The 22,912-nt window shown below is 58.4% G+C and overlaps 1 protein-coding gene and 1 long non-coding RNA gene across 7 annotated transcripts; one reads left to right on the top strand and one right to left on the bottom strand.

The window, feature by feature from the left end:
- Positions 1-29: 29 nt before the first annotated feature.
- On the bottom strand, positions 30-9,414 carry ZYX (zyxin). 4 transcript variants are annotated; one of them, XM_055136563.1, is made up of 10 exons: positions 9,270-9,414; positions 8,052-8,266; positions 7,446-7,660; positions 7,235-7,327; positions 6,566-7,111; positions 1,663-1,783; positions 1,406-1,575; positions 1,146-1,324; positions 597-717; positions 30-355 (listed from the first exon to the last, which is right to left on the bottom strand). In XM_055136563.1, the coding sequence occupies exons 2-10, from the start codon at positions 8,254-8,256 to the stop codon at positions 248-250; spliced, it is 1,758 nt and encodes a 585-aa protein (XP_054992538.1). In that variant the 5' UTR covers positions 8,257-8,266; positions 9,270-9,414; the 3' UTR covers positions 30-247. The 4 variants fall into 4 exon arrangements, with proteins under 4 accessions (XP_054992538.1, XP_054992558.1, XP_054992554.1 ...); XM_055136583.1 differs by lacking the exon at positions 9,270-9,414 and adding an exon at positions 9,060-9,181; XM_055136579.1 differs by lacking the exon at positions 9,270-9,414 and adding an exon at positions 8,784-9,016.
- On the top strand, positions 7,670-21,127 carry LOC129404313 (uncharacterized). Of its 3 annotated transcripts, none has more exons than XR_008629830.1 (4): positions 7,670-7,975; positions 15,463-15,620; positions 17,459-17,670; positions 19,039-21,127. It is a non-coding gene; the product is annotated as an uncharacterized LOC129404313 (long non-coding RNA). The 3 variants fall into 3 exon arrangements; XR_008629829.1 differs by having other exon boundaries at positions 17,356-17,670; XR_008629828.1 differs by having other exon boundaries at positions 15,463-17,670.
- Positions 21,128-22,912: the final 1,785 nt, after the last annotated feature.

The following is a 22,912-nucleotide window of genomic DNA, read 5'->3' as shown; positions in this document are numbered from 1 at the left end:
ACTTTGAACAAAGACTCGGCTGTGAAGAATTCTGGAAAACAAGTTGTTTTTATTTGCAGCTCCAGCCACACCTGGCGGCAGTGGGCGGGAGGTGAGGCTGTTGTGTCCGGGACCGGCCCGTCCCCAGAGCCCTGCGCGGCGCGGGGCTCTCCCGGGCCCCCTGCAAGCTCAGCAGTGGAAGCAGCAGCCCCCCCACCCACAAGAGGGGCGACTGGTGGGGGTGGGGCGGGGGGCGGCCAGTCCCCACTCAGCCCTGCGAGGCGCGAACGCCGTGGCACTTGCGGCACAGCACGTGGCCGTCCAGGGGAAAGCAGCCGTTGTCGTCGGCCTCGATGGACAGCGGCTTCGCACAGTCCTGGAGGAACCCAGGGAGGGGGGGTTTCAGTGCCGGCAGGAAGGCCAGGGTACCCCACAATCCCCTCCCCCACAAATAACCGCGGGGCTCTGCCGAGGTGTCCACAACCACTCCCCACGCCTGTCCCCTGCACCAGGAGGGCAGATGCGCCCTGCATGCCCTACACGTACCCCCAATGGGAGATGCGGGTCTCCCCAGGGCGCCCACCCCCCCGGCCCAGGGGCGTGCGTGGGGCGCCCACCTCACACTTGTAGCATTTCATGTGGAAGTTCTTGTCCAGTGCCACCACGCGCACCGTCTCCTCGCGGCCGGGCTCGGGCATGATGGGCTCCCCGCAGACGGAGCACCGGGGCGCGTACTGCCTGCGGGGCGGGAGGGGAGGTCGAGGCACTCAGCTGCGGGTGAGCACGCCCGAGAGAGCGGCAGATGGAAGGTGGCCCCAAGAGGGCCCGATCCACGGGGAATGTCAACCCCCACTGCCCACACAGGGACCTCTGCCAGCGGGCTCTGTCCCTGCCCGCAGACGCCCCCCAAACTGGACTCCTCCTATCCCGAACCTGCACCCCAGCCCCCACCTCACCTCACCCCCTGCCACGGCTCGTGGGCTTGGGCGAGAGGACGAGGGCGCGTGGCTGGGAAACCGGTGCCGGCCCGGGATGTCCCCGCACACGGCCCTGGGCACGGGCCCCGCCCACACGGAGCCCGGCGTGAGGGGGCTGGGCTGGGGGGGGGACAGTCCAGGAGCGCGCATGCGCCGGGGTTTGGTTTTGGGGGGGGTGGGGGTCCTCACTTGTGGTAGTCAGGGACGCAGTGCGGCCGATTGGCCTGGTCCACGATGAAGGAGGTGCCCTCCAGCGGGCACGCACAGACCACGCAGGTGAAGCAGTGCGGGTGGTACGCCTTGCCCGTGGCCCGCAGCATGCGCTCCGTGATGGGCTGCCCGCACGTGTTGCACTTCTCCAGGGTGTCCTGAGGACGTGGGCCGGGCAGGTTGGCGGGGGGGCCGCCGCCACCACCCCCCATCCCCCCGCCCCTGCTGCCGGGACTCACGGTGTAGCAGCTCTCGCAGTAGGGCGCCCCCTCCAGGCTGTAGAACTGCTGTCCCTGCAGCTGCAGCGCGCACTGGTGGCAGGTGAAGCAGGCGATGTGGAACAGCTGCCCCAGCGCGCGCACGGCCGGCTGGGCGCGGGCCAGGGGCTGCTGGCAGCGGCCGCAGAGCTCTGGGAGCGCACAGGGACGGCAATCAGCAGGGGGGAGGCAGGGGGCTTGGGGGCTCCCGGAAAAAGAGGGGGGGGTCGTCAGCTCACCGTGGGCGGCCACGCTGGGCCTCTGCGGCTGCTCCATATCCTGCATCAGCTGCTGCGTCAGCTGCTCCAGCTCCTCCACCTCCTTCAGCGTCAGGGGGCCCGGGGCCCCGGGGGAGCGCGCCTGCAACCCCCCGTGCCCGGTCACTCTCCCGGCACGGGGACATCACCCCCTTTCCCGAACTCGCCTCCTATGAAGGAGCGACTCACCCCCAGCCCCACTTACCGATGGCTCTGCCCGCCCCCCCCCCCCGACACCGGGCCCCACACACCACATAAACACAGGGCAGGGGGTGCCCTTCCCCAGTGGCCCCCCCACAAGTCCCGGTCACAGACAGGCCAGCACGGGGGAGCGGACAGAGGCCACGCACAGGGCAGCTTGGGTCACGGAAGCACCAAGTCCACAGAGCATGCTCGGGACACGGCCCCCCGTGACGGACACCCCCCCCCCCGCCTCCCCCACGCACCTACCCTGGCCCACCTGCCGCTGAGGGACCCTGCGAGCATGAGGATATAACACAGGCGGAATCACGTTAACGGCCCCCGGCCCCTCGGGGCTGCCCACCCCCATCCTAGAAGGGGCCCTGGGGTGAGGGCCAGCCGGGATGCTTGACCAAGACCAGGGCTGCCAGAAGGGACACTGGGTTGGTCTCTGTCCCCGGGTCGGTTCACCCAGGACACTGGGCTGCCCGGACCCCCACAGACTCTGCCACCCTGCACAGGCCGGGTGGCCTACAAGGTCCCGCACGACTTCAGCGTCCCCTCCGGCCTCTGCCCGGCGTCCCCCGGGAGCCCACCCCGACGGGGCCGCGCTGCTCCTGCTCATCCTCTGCCCACAGACGGGGCTTCCGGGGCCAGTGCCCGCTCGGGTCCCCGCCTGCCCTCCCTCCCCGCCCGTGGCCGGCAGCCTCCAGCGCCCCCTCCCACCCAGACCCGGGCTTCCTGCCCGCCTCCCTCCGGGGGCCCAGCCCCCCAACTCCTGCCAGCCTCTCACTGCTCTCCACCACGGGCCTTATCTGGCCCCATCACGGCCCCGGGCCGCGCCACCACCCGCTTCCTGTTCCTGCCTCCGAGCAGACCACTGCCCTGCCCTGCCCCGAGCCCTGCCACTCAGCCCTGCCAGCGGCTGTCCCAAACCTGCCCCGCACCCAAGACCCCCAAGTGCCTCACCCCCTCGTGCGCGAGGAGACGGCAGCCGGCCCGTGCCAGGGCTTCTCGCTGCTCCTCTCCCAGACAACTCTGGCCGCACTGATCTCTCCGGGAAGCTCCCGGGCGTGGGGAGGGCTGTCACCTCGTTCACTGCCTCTCAGACACCCTCAACCTCCACTGCAGACTCCTGCGCTGCTGTCTCCTGACTGAAAATACCCCCATTCCCTCACACACACCACGTACACCCTCAGCACAGCCCTGCACACCCGCCACAGACCCTCCCACACACCCCACTGTACACCCTCACATACACAGCCACACACCCCACTGTACACCCTGACACACACAGCCACACACCCCACTGCACACCCTCACATACACAGCCACACACCCCACTGTACACCCTCACATACACAGCCACACACCCCATTGTACACCCTCACATACACAGCCACACACCCCACTGTACACCCTGACACACACGGCCACACACCCCACTGCACACCCTCACATACACAGCCACACACCCCACTGTATACCCTTGGCACAGCCCTGCACACCCATCTCAGACTCCTCCCACACACCCCACTGTACACCCTCACATACACAGCCACACACCCCACTGTACACCCTTGGCACAGCCCTGCACACCCATCTCAGACCCCTCCCACACACCCCACTGTACACCCTCACATACACAGCCACACACCCCACTGTACACCCTCACATACACAGCCACACACCCCGCTGTACACCCTCACATACACAGCCACACACCCCACTGTACACCCTCACATACACAGCCACACACCCCACTGTACACCCTTGGCACAGCCCTGCACACCCACCTCAGACCCCTCCCACACACCCCACTGCACACCCTCACATACACAGCCACATACCCCACTGCACACGCTCACATACACAGCCACACACCCCACTGTACGCCCTCGGCACAGCCCTGCACACCCATCTCAGACCCCTCCCACACACTCCACTGTACACTCTCACATACACAGACACACACACCCACCACAGACCCCTCATACACCCCACTATACACCCTCACCACAGCCATGCACACCAACCAGACCCCTCACAGACACACCCCTAGCTATACACCCTACCACAGCCATAGCCATACACCCCCACCAGAGCCTTCACAGACACACCCCACTGTACACCCTCAGCACAGCCATAGCCATACACACCCACCGAAGACCCTCAGACACATACCCCACTGTAAACCTTTGTAAACCTTCACCATAGCTTCAGACATACGTACCCATCACAGACCCTCAGACACACACCCCACTGTACACCCTCACAGCCACACCCACCACAGAAGCTCACACACACCCGCTATACACCGTCACCACAGCCACAGCCACACATACCCACCAGACCCCTTACAGACACCCCCCACTATACACCCTCACTTACACAGCCACACACACACACACCCCATAGATCCCTCACATACACACCCACTATACACCTCACCACAGCCACACACACCAACCAGACCCTTCAGACACACCCCCAACTACACACCCTACCACAGCCATAGCCACACCCCCCACCAGACCCCTCACGCAGGCACACCCCACTGTACACCTCAGCAAGCCACAGCCTTGCCCACCAACCGTACACGCCCACTCTATACCCTCCTACAGCCACACCCCCCCAGCCTGCCTCTGCCAACCCTCCAGAAGCGGCAACCCCACCCTCACTTCCCACCGCCTCTGCCTGCTGCCGCCCCCAGACCACCCAGACCACCCATCACTTGACCAGGGCAAGTCTGGCCTGGCCTCAGTCTGCACTCTCCAACTGCCCTGGGACCACCACGGCCCCCTCTCCTCCTCCCGCGCCCCTATTTTCCCACTTTCATGGGTGCTGCCTCTGTGTCCCCATCTACCTGCTCCTTCTGCGTGCCCCTGCCCTGCCCCGCGTGGCCACACCTCAGGACAGCGGCTCCGCGTCCATCTGGCTCGGGCCAGTCCTCCTGGAGCCGCAGCTCAAGGCGCTGAACCCTCTCCCCGTCCTGGCCATTTCCCCTTCTGGACTTCTCCATTTGGTCTCCACACTGGCCTCCCCCTCCTCCTGGCCCCTTGGAGCCTGGGGGGCTGCGGATGCTTCCCCGGCCAGCCCCCCACCCCGGCGCTGAGGAGCCATCCCACACGCTTCACTGCCCTCTCTCCACACCGCGGCTGGGAAAACTCTCTCCAGAGCACATCGTCACTGGCGCCCTGGCAGGCCCTCCGCTCTCTCCTGGGCCCCTGCTGCCCTCGCCACAGTGCTCTCTTGCCCACAAAGTCCCCATCTCCAACCCCTCAGGCGCCTTCAGTTTGAGTGGCTCCGGGCTGGAGAGATGGCCCGGTGGGGAAGGTGCTGGCCTTGCACCCGGCAGGCCCCGCGTCAATCCCCAGCACCCCACGGGGTCCCCCGAGCGAGCGCAGAGCCAGGAGTCAGCCCTGAGAACCGCCGGGTGTGGCCCAAAAAAATCACAAAACAAACACAAAGAACAACCACAACCAAAAAATCCCCACAATAGTTCTCCCACCCCCTTGGCCTTCCCTGCTTGGTCAGCATCTTCTGTTCTCTTTGGGGGGGCGGGGACTGCGGGCCGCTCCCAAATGGTGCTCAGCCAACGGGGGTCTGTTCGATGCTAGGACTGAAGCAACAGCGCATTCTCGGTGGTCCCGGTGCCGCCAGGGACCACCAGCGCCCCCCCAGGGACACACCCGGTACTGCTGGGAGGGAGTTAGCAGTTCCAGGGACTGATTGTTTGGTCTTTGGTTTCAAGGGGGGGGGGGGCACATCTGGCAGTGCTCAGAGATCACTCCTGGCCAGGCACAGGGAACGAGATGACGAAGCTCGAACCCGGGTCAGCTGCATGCAAAGCAATGCTGGGGACGGAGCTCGGGTCAGCCACATGCAAAGTAAGCACCCCGCCCGTGGCACTCAGACTCCAGCCCCGCAGTGCCAGGTTCTGACCACTGAGCTAACTCCCTCACAGCCTCACCCCGGCCTTCAGGGCGTACTGGAGAAAACCCCCTTGTGGACCCCGTCTGAGTTTCTGTGACACATAATTCACCAAAACACACAGACGCCAGTGTCTGTCTCTGCAACACGACACTTAACCTTTAGCCTGCCCCAACGGCAAAGGGAACTCAGGGGTCCCTGACATGCCTCCCCACGGGGTGGGGGGGGGGGGAGCGAGCTTCGTCACGCAGTCCCGGGCCCAGAGGCAGAGCCCAGCACTCTCCGGCCCAGAGCTGACTTCAGCCTACAGCTTTTGTCTAGAGGGGGGGAGGGCCATTCCTTGGGGAAGGGGGAAACCTTGAGGTACCACGTTCAGGCACCATGCGCAATTCCATCCGGGGTCCAGCTGGCTCCGGGGGTTCCCAGCTCCCTCCCCAGAAAGTCTAGCTCCTGGGCTGGCATTCCAAACGCTGGGCTCGCTCCAGGGCCCAGACGCTTATCTGCAGCTGGGCCCTCCAGTGGGTGGGAGGGAAAGATTAACTCAAGAATCCGGGAAGCGGGTAGGTAGCCAGCCAGGAGGACTGAGAGATGACCTCATCCCTCCTTTTTTCTGGAGCAGGAAGAAAGGGGAAGGTCCCTCAGCGCGGCTCCTCATTCCTAGCCTGAGCCTTGGGGCTGGAGGGAGAGCCCTTTTCTTACCGTTATGTCACTGGTTCCCAAGCCACACCCGGAAGTGCTCCCGCCACCCCGGGACCCGCCCTCCTGCCCTCACCTGGCTGGCGTTCTGGGCGGGAGCCGGCGCTGGCGCGGAGGGCGCGGGCTGCTGCTTCTCCTGCACGCGGGGCTTCTCCCGCTGCTGCGCGTACATGAAGCTGGGGGGCTGCGGGGAGCCGGTGCCCGCGGGGGCGGGGGCTTCAGGAGACCCTAGCTTCGGGCTGGGCTGGGCCCCGGGTCCGCCTGGGGCTCCAGGGCTGAACTTGGAGGCCACCGGAGTGAACTTGGGAGTCACTGGGGAGAACTTAGGGGCTGGAGAAGGGCCAGGGCCGGGGGGCGCCCGGGGCGGGGTGTTAGCCATGGGCGGGGGCTGCGGCTGGGCCGGAGGCGGGGGCTGGACATGGTGCTGGACAGGAGGCTTGGCCTGGGGCTTGGCCTGGGGCTGGGCCGGGGGCTGCCCGGGAAACTGAGGCGGGCTCGGAGGCGGAGGCTGGGAGCTGGGAGGGGTCTTCCAAGGAGGCAGGGGGGCTGCCGCCCCAGTGGAGGGCTTGGGCTTGGAAACAAACGGCGTGGCCACGGGTGGGGGAACGTATCCCGATGACACCTGCAAAAGGCCACGGGGCGGGGAGCAGAGAGAAGCAGCGGAGGGTCAGACCGGCGGAAGTGCTCCGGAGCACCATCAGGCCTTGCATGTCCTACGCTCCTGTCTCGTCCCCCTGTCCCTTACCCGGGCCTTGAAGGGGTCATTCCTGGTCATATCATCCAAGAGCGAGGACAGGGAGTCGATCTCCAAATCAATACTGCTCACCTTCTCCCTGGGCTAGAGGGTCAGGAGTCACGGCCAGGTGCGGGGCGGAAGCGGAGGGGACGGGGACCCTCCTCTCTCCTAGGGGGCTGGGGGGGTGTCCAGCTGGCCTGGCCCTCCTGGGTCCCCTTACCTGAGGTGGGGGCGGCAGAGGGGCCTCGGGCCCAGCCTCTTCTTCGGGCGGGGGCGGCGGCGGGGAGGGGAAGGTGTCCTCTATGTCCTCATCCGGCGGCGCAGGGGGGAACGGCTCCTCGATGGGGGGCGGGGGCGGCGGGAAGGCCCCTCCCAGGGCGCCCTCCGAGTAGTCCCCACCGTCCCCCACAACCGGTGGGGGTGGCAAGGGGAAATCTAGGGTGGGTGGATGGAAGGGGACGCTCAGAGGACGGCCTCTTTCCACAACCCCCACCCCTCTCCAAGTCGCTACTACTCTCGTACCCCGAACCCAACAGCTCTGGGCGAGAGGGGAGGGTCCCAGAGTCGGGCAGGGGGCCCGGGGGATCAGGCGAGGCCGGGTTGGGCCGAGAACGCCGCCGCGGCTCCGGCTCCCGTTACCCCGGGGAAAACGGAGCCCGCACGGGCAGGTCGGTGGCCCACATTCCCGCCTCCCCCCACCCCCCGCCCGCGGCGGCGCGCTTGGACCCGGCCCAGGAGCCCCGCGATGAGGTAAGAACATCTGCTCGGGACGGGGCGGCGGCGCCCAGCCCCCCGCGCCCCTGCCCGCGCGCGGCCGCCTCCTCACCTTCGGGGGGCGGCGGGGGGATGTCGCCCACCCGGCCCAGCTGTGCGCGCTGGGCCCCGGCCCCCGACGCGTCGCCGTCCCCGGGCCGGAACGGGTTCACTTTGGGCTTGGGGGCCACCACCGGGCCGAACTTCTTCTGCGGGGCGTAGAAGGCCGGCGCCGAGACCGACACGGAGATGGCGGGGGGCGGGCGGGGGGCCGCCATGGCCGGGCAGCTGCGGGGCGGTGGGTGGGGAGGTCAGGCGGCCGCCCCCCAGCACCCCGCGCGCTCCCGGCCCCCCAACACCCCGCGCCCCCGCCCGGCCCGGCCCGCAGCGCCCCGCGCGCCCCCCAGCACCCTGCGCCCCCCAATACCTCGCGCGACCCCGGCCTCCCGTGGGTCCCCCAGGCCCCCTGCGTCCCCCACAGCCCCTCGCGCGTCCCCCAACCCCCCGCGCGCCCCCAACACCTCGCGCGCCCCCCGATCCCCCGCGCACTCCGCAGCACCCCGCACACCCCGGGCCCCCCGCGCGACCCCCAACACCTCGCGCGTCCCCAACCCCCGCGCACTCCCCAGCACCCCGCACACCCCCGGTCCCCCGCGCGACCCCCAGCACCCCGCGCGCCTCCCGGCCCGCGCCCTCCCGGGGGCCCGCCCGGCCCGCGCTCAGCCTCACGGCGGGCGCCCCCGGCCCGCGCCCCGGCCCCCCCGCGCCCCCCGGCCCCGCGGCCTCCCGATGCGCCCAGCCTCACCGCGGCGTGCCGGGGCGCGGGGCGCGGGGCTCGGACTGCGCGGCCCGGGCCGGAGCCGCCGCCTGCAGCCGGGCGGGGCGGGGCGGGGAGAGCGCGGCCGGACCATACAAGGAGCGGCCCCGCGAGGGGCGGGCGGCCACGGGCAACGCCCCCAGGAAGGGGCCCCCGCGCGGGCCGGGGCCCGGGGCTGCGCCGCCGTCCCCCCGCCCCGACCACCCCGCCGCCCGCACGGGCGTCTGATGTCATTTCCTGAGCCCCCACCCGCGCCTGACTCACCGGGCCCACTCGGGACCCGGCGCCCCCCGCCCCCGGCCGCCGCGCCCCCCGCGGGGGCCCGCAGGGGCCGTCGCTCTCCCGGGACGCGCGGCGGAGGGGGGGTGCGCCGTGAGCACGAGCCTGGGCGGGAGGCGGGGGGCCCGCGAGACCCCGGCTCCAAGCCCCCGGGCGGCCCGGCCCCGGAGGTTTCGAGGAACTGGCGTGACGCACCGGGAAGTCGGGGCGTCGGGGTCGGCAGCCGGGGCGCTGGCCACCGTTCCCCCCGCCCCGGGGGGATCCGCCGCGCCGGGAGCCTGCGGGCAGGCTGGGGCCCTGGGGCGCTGCCAGGCCACGCTCGGTGGAGCCCCCCGCTGGTGGCATCGCATTCCTGGGCCTCGGACCCCTGGGGAGGCACCCCCTCCCCCGCCGTGTCCCCCGGGCTTGGCGATGGGATCGGCGGGCGGTTTTGTTTTTGTTTTTGATTGAAGCTGGAAACTTGCCACATTGCCGCCTGAATTTTTCCACACCGACTTCCTACAAACTCTGGAGCCCTGTGGCCTACAGGCCACGGTACCTGCCAGTCCCGACTGGCCCCCTGATGGCGCGTTTCCAGCCCCTCCCAAATCCGCTATGCGCGCCCCCCCCCCGCCCCTCCTTTTTACCCCTATACCTCCACGTGAGAAAATCAGCCAGAAGTTTGATTTCAGGTGGGCAGAGCCAGGTGACCTGAGTGGTTCTGGGACGACTGGAATGTCACTGCCCGGTCCCTGATAGCCTCATGGAGGAGGTGGACACAGGAGAGCAGAGAGAAGGGAAGGAGCCTGGACACCCCCTGAGTCCCCAAGGGACTGGCCCCACCTCTTCTCTCCCCTCCTTGACCCCTTTGTGTGTGTGTGTGTGTGTGTGTGTGTGTGTGTGTGTGTGTGTGTGTGTGAGAGAGAGAGAGAGAGAGAGACAGACAGACAGACAGACAGAGATAGAGACAGAGACACACACAGAGAGACAGACAGAGAGAGACAGAGATAGAGAGACAGACAGAGCGAGACAGAGACAGAGAGAGACAGAGAGAGAGAGAAATGAGTTTCATTAGCGTACCTTAGTGCATTCCAAGGAGAAGGGAAAAATTATCCCAGGGCTGGAGCCATAACACAGTGGGAGGGGCATTTGTCCTGCATGCAGCCAACCAGGGTTCAATGCTCAGCTTCCCAAAATCCCCAGCTTCCCCTATGACCGCCCCCCCCCCCCCCCCCGAGCTGGCCAGGAGTGAGTGCAGAGCCAGGAGTAAGCCCTGAGCATGGCTAGATGTACCCCCTACAGAAAAATAAAATCTCATCTGAATGTGCCATCTTCACCCATATTGGGGATATCAATGCATTAGCCTCAGCCCCCCCTCCCCGTTAGGCTCCCCACCCCCCCCGCTGCTCAGGCAGGTCTTCCAGGCCCCCTTCCACCTTACCCCATCGTTTAAAGCTAAAACTACCCCCTCTCTCCACAGAATCCACTCTGCTTATCTTTGTCATGGGTTTTCCCTCAGCCTCTATGGCTACATAGGATGGAAAACATGCTACACAGAACTTCTCTGACACGCACGAGCTGGTCCCGGGCCTGTCCCCATGAGGAGTTGCTGGAAATATGATACCAGATTTCCTGTGCGTGTTGAAGTTGTATCTTGGGCTTTATAGGAACAACAGGCTCGTTGCCACTTCTTCAGAAGAGACCTCCTTTGCCTCCCAGGGACTGATAAGTCTTGGGAGGGAACCGTTTCTCAGAGTCACAAGAGGAACGGCGACCAGGCCTCCAAAGGTCTCCCTCAGGCATGTACATGTGCAAAATATAGTATGTTTAATTGTTCGGCAGCTGAACCTATTTATAAATCCAGAAGAGAAGCGTGCGTGGGCCAGCGGGGCTTACTGACAGCTAAGCACGCAGGCTGCGGAATCTTAACAGCTGCGAGTTTAGAGCCAGACGTGCTGAACCAAGTAGGGTATGCCAGAAGGAAGGATGGGATCACCGGGTCAGGAGGTCTCAGGTGGACCTGCAGCTGCCACGGGACGAAAATGCAGACAAGGAACAGCAGCAGTGCTGGAGATTCTTACTGTTTCGTGGGTTGGTTTTGTTTTTGGTGTTTGGAAGCGGGGGGGTTAGGGAAGCGATCTCAGTCCTCCACCTCTGCAGGTTATCACGTGCGAGCGTGGAGCAAGTACCCAGACAATCTCCCCTAATCCTTTCCAACAGCCCGGAGCCAGGCAGGCGAGAGGGAAAGGGAAGAGAGAAGGAAGAAAATGGGCAGGAAGCTTTGCTCCTTAAAAATGAAAGTCTCTAGGCAAGACCAAGGACTTGCTTTATCTCTGCCAGATAACGAGAGGGTGTGTCCCAACCAAAAGGCTGAACACGGGAGAAAAGACGTGAAGGAGGCCGGAAGGGACTTCCGAGCGAGCCCGAAAGAGGGCCGGTGTCCTGAGATGCCTCCTGGAGGCAGACTGCAGATGGACAGAGGGCCAATTATCTGTGATGCGTCGCTGAGCCCTAGTAGCAGGGACCAGCCAGCAAGGACAGTGACGGCAGGCAAGGGGACAGATGAGCACAGGGCCCAACAGGGCACTTTACACATCCGGCCACCAGGTTAGCTGCACGGTCAGCTGTGGGTCTGAGTGCTAGCTGTCACGGTCCAGAGGCCTGTTTTACAAGCAGGAGAGCTGGCTTCCGCCTGGACACCACACAGGGTCTCCCAAGCATGGCCCAGGTGTAACCTCTGAGACTGCCAGGTGTAACCGCCCCCCTGGGGAAAAAAAATCAACCACCTGTTAAAAATGGACATTCATCTCCCATATTTTTATTTTGCTTTGGGGGGGGGGGCACACTTAGTTACGCTCTGGGATAATGCCTGCCGGGCTTAAGGCACCCGTGCAAGGCAAGGCAAGTGCCTAATCCTCTCTACTGTCTCTCCAACCCCAAATCTCCCATATATATATATGTATATATATATATATATGTTTTACTTTTTTTGGGTCACACCCGGTGATGCACAGGGGTTACTCCTGGCTCTGCACTCAGAAATCACCCCTGGCGGTGCTCAGGGGACCATATGGGATGCTGGGAATCGAACCCGGGTTGGCCGCATGCAAGGCAAACACGCTACCCGCTGTGCTATCACTCCAGCCCCGTTCTCCCATATTTTTGGTAAAGAAAACCAAGGCCAACTAGATGTTGGATTGCTTGTCCGGCTGAAAACATACCTTTTTGCACCGCAAATACTGAAAGATGCCTCTGAACCCATTTTCATTCCCGGAGTCCGTCAGCCCTGGCAGGAGGCTGAGCCTGTGTATCATGGCCCCAGCTCTGAGCCCTCAGGCCTTCTCGTTTTTATTGCGTTTGTTCATTTATTTATCTTGATTTAGAGGCCGCACCAGGCACTGTTCAGGGCTTACTGCTGGCTCTGTGCTCAGGGGTCACTCCTGGCCAAATGGGGGTTTGAACCCAGGTCAGCCACGTGCAAGGCAAGTGCCCCACCCACTGGACAATCACTCTGGCCTCTTGATTTTGGCAAATAAAATTCCCTCCCCCTTTCCTCACACCCCCATCCCATCTTGTCTCCCTCCCATCCTTCTTTCCCGCTAAAAATATCTAAGTTCTGTGGTCAGTGCCCTCTGGTTTATTTATTTGTCTGCTGATCAGTTTCATTTTTTTAAAATGTACTTATTTATGTATTGGTTTGGGGCCACATCTAGTGGTGTTCAAGGGCTGCTTGTGGCTCTGTTCTTGGTGTTGACTTCTGGTGGTGCTCAGGGACCATACGTGGTACCTGAGACTTGGACCAGAGTTGGCAGGAAGCAAGACAAGCGCCCTCCCTCCAGCACCATCTCCCTGCCCAGCATCCATTTAATCTTTGCAGAGCCAGGCAGCAATTCCAGAGCCTCACACAGGCTTCAGGGAGGGAAGTTCTCAATTCTATAGCCTCATACCCATAAGATTGAACAATTCTGGGAGACATTTTCTGAAAATGTTCTATCACATGAAAGTACATAAGTGTGTATGTATGCTGCCAATTCTACACATATCTTCTGTATGTGTCTAGGTGCAGACAAGTGGTCTATCCCTGGACCCTGTTCCTCAATTAAAATATATATATATATATTATATATATATATATATATAGGGCTGGAGCAATAGCACAGTGGGTAGGGCACTTGCCTTGCACTCGGCCGACCCAGGCTGACCCAGGTTCAATTCCCAGCATCCCATATGGTCCCCTGAGCACCGCCAGGAGTAATTCCTGAGTGCAGAGCCAGGAGTAACCCCTGTGCATCACCAGGTGTGACCCAAAAAGCAAAAAAATATATATATATAAATATATATATGCATGTATATATATATATATGCCTGACTGGTAACATCTGTAAAAGCGATCAGAGGCCTCCCCAAAAGCCCCCATTCCTCTTGGAGAGCCCAGCAAGCTACCAAGAGTATCCCACCTGCATGGCAGAGCCTGGCAAACTACCTGTGGCATACTCGATATGCCAAAAACAGTAACAACGACAATCCTCATTTTCCTGACCCTGAAAGAGCCCCCAAGACGCCATCAAGCTACACTAGCACACAACAGGGATGAATGGAGATGTTACTGGCACCCGCCTGAGCAAATCAATTTACAACAGGATGACAGTGATACAGCTATACAGTAATATGTAGATTCCATATATGAGTAAAATCATCCAATACTTTTCTCCCTTCTGACTTTCTTTTTTTCTAACTTCTTTCACTTCATACTATTCCTTGGTGCTCATTTCATTTGGCTACTAATAGCAAAATTTCATCCTTTTTTGCAGCAAAATAGTATTCTGTGGTATAAATAGTATTCCATGATATCAATGGACCACATACTCTTGATCCATTCACCTGTCATCTAGCCCTTGAGTCGTTTCCCCTTTTTAGCTATTGTAAATGATGTTGCAATAAACACCAGGGTGTAAGTGAGTTTTCATGTTCATATTTTCAGATCATCCCAGGAGTGGAACTGTGGCATCATACAGTGGCTTGTTTTAGCTTCTTGAGGAAGCACCACCAGGTTTCAAGTTGAGGCCCTGAGTTTCTGTCCCTCCACCCAGTGGGGGAGGGAGTGGCTATGTTTCGTTTGATGGAAGCCATCCTGCAGATTTCCAGTGTCTCACTGTAGTTTGAATTTGCATTTCCCTGATAACCAGTGACCGTGAGCATCTTTCCTTATGCCTGTTGGCCATCTGTAGGTCCTCCTTGGAGAAGTGTTCATTCAGACCATCTGCCCACTTTCTGTTTTGCTTCGATGGGGATGTTTTGTGGTGGTAGACAACCACCTTCCTTATCTCATCAGACCATCAAATTCTGTCTTTCCATCTGCATGTGTCTATGCCACACATTATATGCAGGTTGTACACAAAAACACCTAGACACGTGAAGCAGCGATATGTGTAGAACTGGTAGTACACATACACATTTTTTTTTTTGCTTTTTGGGTCACACCTGGCAACACACAGGGGTTACTCCTGGCTCTGCACTCAGGAATTACCCCTGGCTGTGCTCAGGGGACCATATGGGATGCTGGGATTTGAACCCGGGTCGGCCGCGTGCAAGGCAAACGCCCACCCGCTGTGCTATCTCTCCAACCCCACACATACACATTTATGTACTTTCATGTACTAGGACATTTTCAGAAGGTGTCTCCCAGAATTGTTTGATTTTTATGGGTGTGAGGTTATAGACCCGAGAAGAGGCAAAAGGACTTTCACGCTATTTTGGTCTCATTTCTCCATGAACACTTGATCCTTTGTTTTATTTAGTTATTCCTTTTTTGCTTATTCATTCATTTCTTTTGGACTGGGACCACGCCCAGCAGTGCGGGGTGGGGGTGGGGGGGTCTATGGCCAGTTCTGTGCTTGGGGTTCTCGCTTGTGAATTCGGAGGGACTGTCTGGGCTCAAACCCAGACCCTTTGCACGTAAAGCCTGTTCTCCAGCCCCCTGAGCTCTCTCCCTGACCCTTGCGGCTAGTTTTCCGTTTTAAGCAATTTTGTGAAAGGAAACGGAGAAGGGAGTCGTGTCTCTGCCGGCCGGCTCTCTCTGCTCACCCAGGGGGATTTTCTGGCTCCTTACAGCTTTTCCACTTCCTCCCAAATCTGCACCTCCCCTAGAGCCGCAGTTCACCTGTGGGTAGGAAAGATTCTCAGGGATGGGGCGGCAGATACCTTGGAGGGGCAAGGGACGGAGGATGGGAAGAAACATCCAGAAGACCCAGGGGATCTCTGTGTCCAAGTGAGGAAGAGCAGCTTCCTGGTCTGCCCAGGACCCCCCTCCCAGGCCTCTCTGCTGCTCCCCCCATGGGGACCAAACCAAGGGGTGCTCAAGGATCAGGAGGGAAGCGACAAGCAGAGATGCCCCCCTCCCCCCCTCCAGGAGCAGCGAGGCTGGCTGATATCCAAACACCGTCCTCTGGGCCTCCGTGCTCTTCACCAGCCCCCAGCTCCAGCTAACTAGCTTCGATGCATCTTCTGGAAAGATCCACCAACTCAGTTCTCACCCTCGGGGAAGCCTCCATTGAGAGAAACGACCGAGTAAGTAGATCTTTTTAGTACAACACACCAAGTGGTAACGTTACAAGACACACTTTTACCCACCCAAAGGTAGCCCCACTAATCATTGTGAATAGGTCGCCTCGGGGCCACTGAAAATCTCATTTTAATTTTTTTAACTTTGTTTATTTATTTACTTTTTAATTTTTTATTGAATCACCGTGTGAAAAGTTACAAAGCTTTCAGGCTTAAGCCTCAGCCATACACTGATTAGACACCCGTCCCTTCACCAGTGCACATGTTCCACCACCAAGAACCCCAGTATACCTCCCATCCCACCCCCCCACCCCCGCCTGTGTGGCTGATGATTTTCACTCTACTTTCTCTTTACTTTGATTACATTCAATATTTCACCAGAGAACTCACTAGTATTATTTGGAATTTTCCCCCAAACAATCAGACCTGCCGAAAAGGCATCATTTGATCATTTGTTTTCCATTGCTGAGAATGAAGAGCATGTCACGGCCTCACGGTTTTGGATTTCTGGTATTTTAGTAATGAAGTCCAGAGAAGTTTCTGCCAGAAATCGCATCATTGCAAGCTCGTACCTCTCTTTAGTGGGCCTTATAAGATGACGATTGCCACACCGCCACCGGGGAAAGGGAAGGCTGAGAGAGAGCAAAACCTTCCCCTCCTGGGGTTGGCATGGGGCTGTGGCTTAGTTCACAGTCTAGAGGCATTTCTGCAGGAAGCCGCGGGGTGCCAAAAGTAGTCAGTGGCCCCCCCCCCCGGGATCATGGGCGTTGGGAACTGAAAATTTCATTTTTAATATCCCACTCGGGCGGGCGAAAGCAGCAGGGCGGGTTGCGGGACCTGGGGAGCAGAGGCGGTGGGGTCCGTGCTGGCCAAGGTCAGAGCCAGATGGACACCCGGGCGCTCCGCAGGCCTCAGCCGGGCAGAAATGTGGGGGGTCAGAGCGAGGCAGATGGTCAGATGGTGGAGACTCAGCAGCAGAGGGAGGGGGCCGGGGAGGGCGGGCAGGAAGGAGACCCGGGATACCCAATCACAGCGCACACAGGGTCCTGGCACGGGGCAGGCAGAACGGGCATCTGCTGCCTCCTTTTCTCCCTGGGCCCGGAGAGGCCCACATGGAGGCAGGCCTGGCCAAGAGACGGTGCCTCCGTCTGTGAAAACAGCCGGCAGAGTCGCCGTGGGGACGACGCACATCCCCAGCTCGGCCCTGACACACGTTGGTACCGGTCCCGCCCGCCGCCTCTACCCGTGGTAATGAGATGGGCCCCGATGTGAAGAAACCTCTGGGCACAGCTGGCACAGGAAGCGGGTGCCCGGAGCAACCCCTCCACGCTTGCTTAAGCTTCCTGGGGCTGCCCTTCCGGCCCTGTGTTTGTCACTGTTTACTCGGCTGTTGCCCAGAGACACAACCAATGTGGCGAACGGACACCAGAGCGCTCACCCACAAGAGCCCAGGGCCTCTACTTTCATTTCTTCGCAAGTTTGAGACCCTGGGAGACACTTTGGTGGTACGAGGGGGCGACTGGTCGGAGGGCGTTTATGCCACAGAGCCACCTAGCCGGTTCCCTCCAAGTCGCGATGGTCTGCTCAGTGGCCTAGCATGGAAGGCCTCGGACAGGGCTGGCCACCAAGGCGGGGACCCCAGCTGCATCTGCTGAGGGGATGTCTGTGCAATCAAAGTCTGCGGCTGGGGATGCCCGGGGACTCTCTGACATCTGGAGCCATTCAGTGTTTTATTTCACAGATGTTTATTGAGCTGCTACTATGTGCAGGACACTGGGTGAGAAGCCCCCGGGAGTCTGTAGAGTGGGGAGCAAAACCGCACATGATTCCAAGACCTCATGCAGAGTCCACCTGGAAGGAGAAACCAAGTCACAAGCAAATGGGACCTGCCGTGGGAGGTCCTCAAGAGAATGACAGGTGATGGAGCCAGTAACTCAGGAGTGAGGCCAAGGCGAGGAGCGTCAAGAAGGAAGGTCCGAGGGGTTAACGAGGCAAAGTGGGAGGAGAAACCTTCCCCTGCATGGAGCAGTGGCTGAGAGCACCGGAGTCCACACAGGTAAGCATGGAGGGGGATGGGCCTGCCGGTGTCTGAGGGGAGACACACATTAGCACAGGTGGTCCGCAGGAGCCTCTCCAGAGCAAAGATGTAGCCCGTGTGAGAGAGAACTTTGGCGTGCCATAGGGCACTGCCATGGAGTCTGAGGTTGAAAAGATGTAGGGATTTTGAAAGTGCCAGCACAGGGCCATGCAGATGCTAGCCCATGGGTCCAACAGAGGCGGATGAAAACCTTAAGAAGCTAGTGCAGCAGGCCAGGTGCTGGCTGGGCAAGCCACCAGGCCCATGCAATCCTGAGGGTTGCATAAGGTCCCTACAAGCACCACTAGGATGATCTCTGAGTGCAGAGCCAGGAGTAAGCCCTGAGTGCCAGAGGGTGTGGCCCAAAATAGAAGGAGGACCAGGAGAGAGAAGGTGGGAGAGAGGAGGAAAAAGAGGAGGAGGAGAAGGGGGAGGAGGAGGAGGAGGAGGAGGAGGAGGAGGAGGAGGAGGAGGAGGAGGAGGAGGAGGAGGAGGAGGAGGAGGAGAAAGAAGAAGAGAAGGAGGAGAAGAGGGAGAAGGAGGAGAAGAAGGGGAAGTGAGAGGAGGAGGAAGATGAGAAAGAAAAGGAGAAGGAGGAGAAAGAGGAAATGGAGGAGGAGGAGGAAGAGGAAGAGGAGGAAAAGAAGGAGGAGGAGAAAAAAAGAGGAGGAGAAGCAGAAGGGGAGGGGAGGAGGAGAAGGAGGAGGAAGAGAAGAGGCAGAGGAGGGGAAGAGGAGGAAGAAGAGGAGAAGGGGAGGCAGAAGAAGAGAAAGAAGGGGTGGAGAAGGAGAAGCAGCAAGAGGAAGAAGAGGAGGAGAAGGAGAAGGAGGACGAGGAGGAGGACAAGGAGGATGAGGAGGAGGGCGAGGAGGAGATGATGATGCTCTGGTCCCCTGGGGGAGGGCTATGGAGAAGGAAGTAGCAGAGAGATTACAGGGTACAGGGCTTCTTGGAACAGGAAACCAGCGGCAGATCCTAGCAATGGGTTGTACTTGGGGTGTGGGCGGGCAGAGAGGGAGGTGCAGGGGAGCCCACCCAGCGGCTGACATCTGCCTGGAGATGTCATTTCCCAGAGGGATGCTAAGGGGCTGGTCCTGGGTGCGATCTTGTGTTTCCCTCTGCCTGGTGGTGGGATCTGCGGGGCCAGGCAGGAGAGAACCGGGCTGGAGAGCCACAATCATGAATCATCTACCTCCAAGTAGTAATTTGCAGCTGTTATTGGCTGGAAAAATCGGAGTATTTGCGTGGGAAGTTGAGAGGCCCCAGGATGAACTGTGATGGATTACAGGGTTCGGGGGACAGGTGGAAGGAGGCAGAACTCTGTCCGGGAGCCCTTCCTCCCTCCAGGCCCCCACAGCCCCTCCTGCAGAAAGAAGAAAGGATGGGATCGCTCCTCCTCATCTTCCTGCACTCACCACTGGGCTTCCGCTTGGCCTTCCTCGAGCCCACCAGAGTTGGTTGCATTAAGCCGCCTCGCCCCGCTCTGTCTCAGGAAGGTTTGTATTTCCAGCTCCCCCTCTGTCTTACTCCCCGGGGGCCGTGCAGGGTGCCCTCCGGAGCTCACGGCCCACAGCCCGGGCATCCTTCTTCCCACGTCCGCCCCTCTGCTTGCTCTAGCCTGGATCCCTCTGAGGACACACCGGCACTGTGACCCTCGAGGTGGGCACTTAGTGTCCCCCTACAGCCGCTTCACACTAGCCCTGGATGCGGACCAGGCCTCCCTCCCGTCTACTGCTGGTTGTTGCTTCCAAGAGTTCCCCCTCTGTCCTTTCTAAAGCACCCCAACTTTGGGTAGCAGTCACCAAAATAAAACACTGACCCGCAGACAGTCATCTGGACAGGGCTTTGAGTCTCATTTCCTGTTACCTCCTAGCTCGAGGGCACCTCCCCCCAATGACTTGCTGTTAATCTTTTGCGATTTCGGTACCATGGCAATCATTTCCTTCCCCAGAACGTCTCTCCTCCCCTGACTCTGGTCTCCCTCATCCACTATACTCCCTGGCAATCATCCTAAACCATTAGTGACTTATCGTAATGCGATGAAATTTTTAAAAACTAAAAGAGAAACAGATGACAATCATGTTAATAATATACTTCTAGCCAATATAGCTAAAACATTGTTGTTGCAACAGGTAATCGATATTTTCAACTATTAATTAAAAAAATTTTTTACTCTCTTTTGCTTGCACTAGGGCTGGAGGATTTGGGGGTGTGTCTGCATCTCGGTTGGGATGAGTTCCATTTCAGGTGCTCAGCGTCACACATCACTAGGGGCATTGGGCAACCTGACCCTGGATAGATTTTGTACCACCACTTCACAATCTGTTTTAAGCGACCTTCTGTCCTGTCAGCTCCTTTTCTTTCCAGCTCACCTACTCCTTTTGCTTTAATTCTCACCTTTGATTCATCCTTCCTTCCATCTGGGATGCATATGTCAACTTCCTCTCTAGCTCCCCTGTCATGCCCTCCTTAACCCATTTAAAGCCGTTGGCCTTTCTGAGTCTGTTACTCTCCCTCTGACTTATTTCGCTCAACATGATACTCTCCAGATCTATCCAAATTGCAGCAAATTGCATGACTTTATCTTTTTTTAAGACTGCATAGTATTCCATTGTGTACATGTACCATAGTTTCTTTAGCCAGTCATCTGTTCATAGGCATATGGGTTGTTCCCATATTTGGGCTATTGTACGTAGTGCTGTAATGAATGTAGGGATGCAGATGTCTCTTCTGCTTTCTGCTTTGGGGCTCTGGGGATATAGTCCCAGGGAGGGACATTGGTAGGGGGTAGTGAGTACTGGTGAAAGGGCTGGTATTGGAACAATATATACCTGAAACTTAATCATAAATATATTTGTAATTTTGTCATTCATGGTGACTCAAATACAAAAAAGCTGAAAATAGATAAATAGAATAAAGTCTGTGGGCAATGCTGAGTGTCACATTTTGCTGTTCACCTCCATTTCCCTGTGCTTCTCTCTCATTCTGATATTCACTGGGCAAAGTGAAAATCTGGGTTCAGCCCAGCTTAACCCACTCCACAGCTACATGCATTGAAGAAGCCCAGGGGAGGTTGAAGAAACTTTTTTATGTATGTATGTATTTATTTATTTATTTATTTTGCTTTTTGGGTCGCACCTGGCGATGCACAGGGGTTACTCCTGGCTCTGCACTCAGGAATTACCCCTGGCCATGCTCAGGGGACCATATGGGATGCTGGGATTTGAACCCGGGTCGGCCGCGTGCAAGGCAAACACCCTACCCGCTGTGCTATCTCTCCAGCCCCTGAAGAAACTTTTTTAAACCCCTTCTGACCCATTTAAAACTTGGTGATCCCAGGTAAAGGGTGCTAGGAGGGTCCAGTCGGGATGGGAGATGTGAGCTGAAAGTAGACTATAGACATGATGGCCACTTAATACCTCTACTGCAAACCACAACACACGGAGGTGGGGTGGGGTGGGGGGAGGACAGGGTGGGGGTGGTGGGAGGGATGCTGGGGCCATTCGTGGTGGAAAATGGGCACTGATGGAGGGATGATGGGCACTCAATCATTGTATGACTGAAACACAAGCATGAAAGTTTGTAAGTCTGTAACTGTACCTCACGGTGATTCACTAATAAAAAATTTAAAAAAAAACAACTGGTGATCACGTGCTCCAGGTGCTACTTCCTGGTAAAGTAGCACCTCCTTTATCCCTTTTGCTTACTCATTCTCCCATTTTTCTGCAAGACACCCAGGCCTTTTCTCCCTTTAATATCCCCCTCCTTGCCCCCACCCACCTGTAGCTGATGACCTTGCTTCCAGCCGCATGGAGAAAACTGGGAATACTGAAAAGACCCTGCCCAGATGTCCCCCACGTCCACCCTCCCACGTAAGCCTGCATTCCTGCTCTCTGCCTTCCCCCACTCACTGTCGTGCAATATCTTATTCCAAGCTACCCTCTCCACCCTTGCATCAGATTCAGTTCCCACACCCCCAGGCCAGGATGTTACACCAGCAATTAATGCAAGTCATGTATTCTCTCCAGTCGGTTCGCTCTCTGGTTTAGACTCTGAGTGATCAAATAGTGCTATGTTTTGTCCCAACTTGGAAAAAAAAACCCATTTCTCATTTCTCCCTGCCAGCTACCTTTCCATTTTCCTCCATTTTCCTGCTTTTTTTGCTGTCTTTAGTGTGTCATTGCTTACTTGCCCTCGATTTGCTCCAGCCATCTCTTGTCCCCACCACTTCACCAACAGTGACCTTCATCTTGCGAAAGTCTGGATGACTCTCAGTTCCCGCTTTTCTCGTCATATCAGCAACATTGGCTTTGGGCATTGACTCTGCTTTGGGACATACTTGTTGCTTCTCTGTCAGCACGCCATAGTTTCCTATTCTCCTTCCGGTATCGAGGATCCAGACTCCAGTCTCCTTGTTAGACTTGAGATTGTCTGTTCACCTTCTCAATGTTGAGGTGCCCCAGGACTGAGCTCTTGTAGGTCTTCTCTATAGTTTTTTTTTTCAGTGCCACACAATGATGCTCAAGGGATACTCGGCTCTGCACTCAGGAATTACTCCTGGCGGTGTGCTCTGGGCACCATATGGGATGCTGGGGATCGAACCCAGGTTGACCACATGCAAGGCAAATAAATGCTCTACCTGCTGTACTATTGCTCTGGCCCCTTCTCTATATTTTATTATCGATTTAATTGTTCCAAGGCTTTAAATACCATTTTATGCCAGGGACCCCCAAATTTATATTGCTATACTAGACCATTCATGTTATCGAACATTTATATCCAAACTCTTAATTATCTCATAAACCTCATGTTATCTCATAGACATTTCATGTCTATGTAAGCAAAGTAAACATGCTCAAAGCTTAGTTCTTAGTCCTTGATCCCAAAACTTGTTCTAGCCATAATCTTTGTTTAAACTCAAAGAAACTCCATTCTTCACCTCAGTCTAAACACTTTGGTATCTCTTTGGCAATCCAAAGCTATTGAGTCTCGCTGGATTTCTCATCAAAACATTTCCAGAATCTGACCACTTTTCACTCTCAACCACTGCCTTCCCAATAAGCCTCTATCATCTCTGCTGATTTACTGCAATATCTTGCCTACCTACAATTTATCTTTACTATAGCAGCTGATTAATCTTTTTTAAAAATTTCATTTTATTGAATCACCGTGAGCTGGGGCAACAGCGAAGCAGGTAGGGCATTTGCCTTGCATGTGGCCG

Source organism: Sorex araneus, chromosome 1 (genome assembly GCF_027595985.1).
Source record: "Sorex araneus isolate mSorAra2 chromosome 1, mSorAra2.pri, whole genome shotgun sequence".
NCBI lineage: Eukaryota > Metazoa > Chordata > Mammalia > Eulipotyphla > Soricidae > Sorex > Sorex araneus.
Note: the sequence above shows the minus strand (reverse complement) of the source record. Positions and strands in the feature narration are given on the sequence as shown.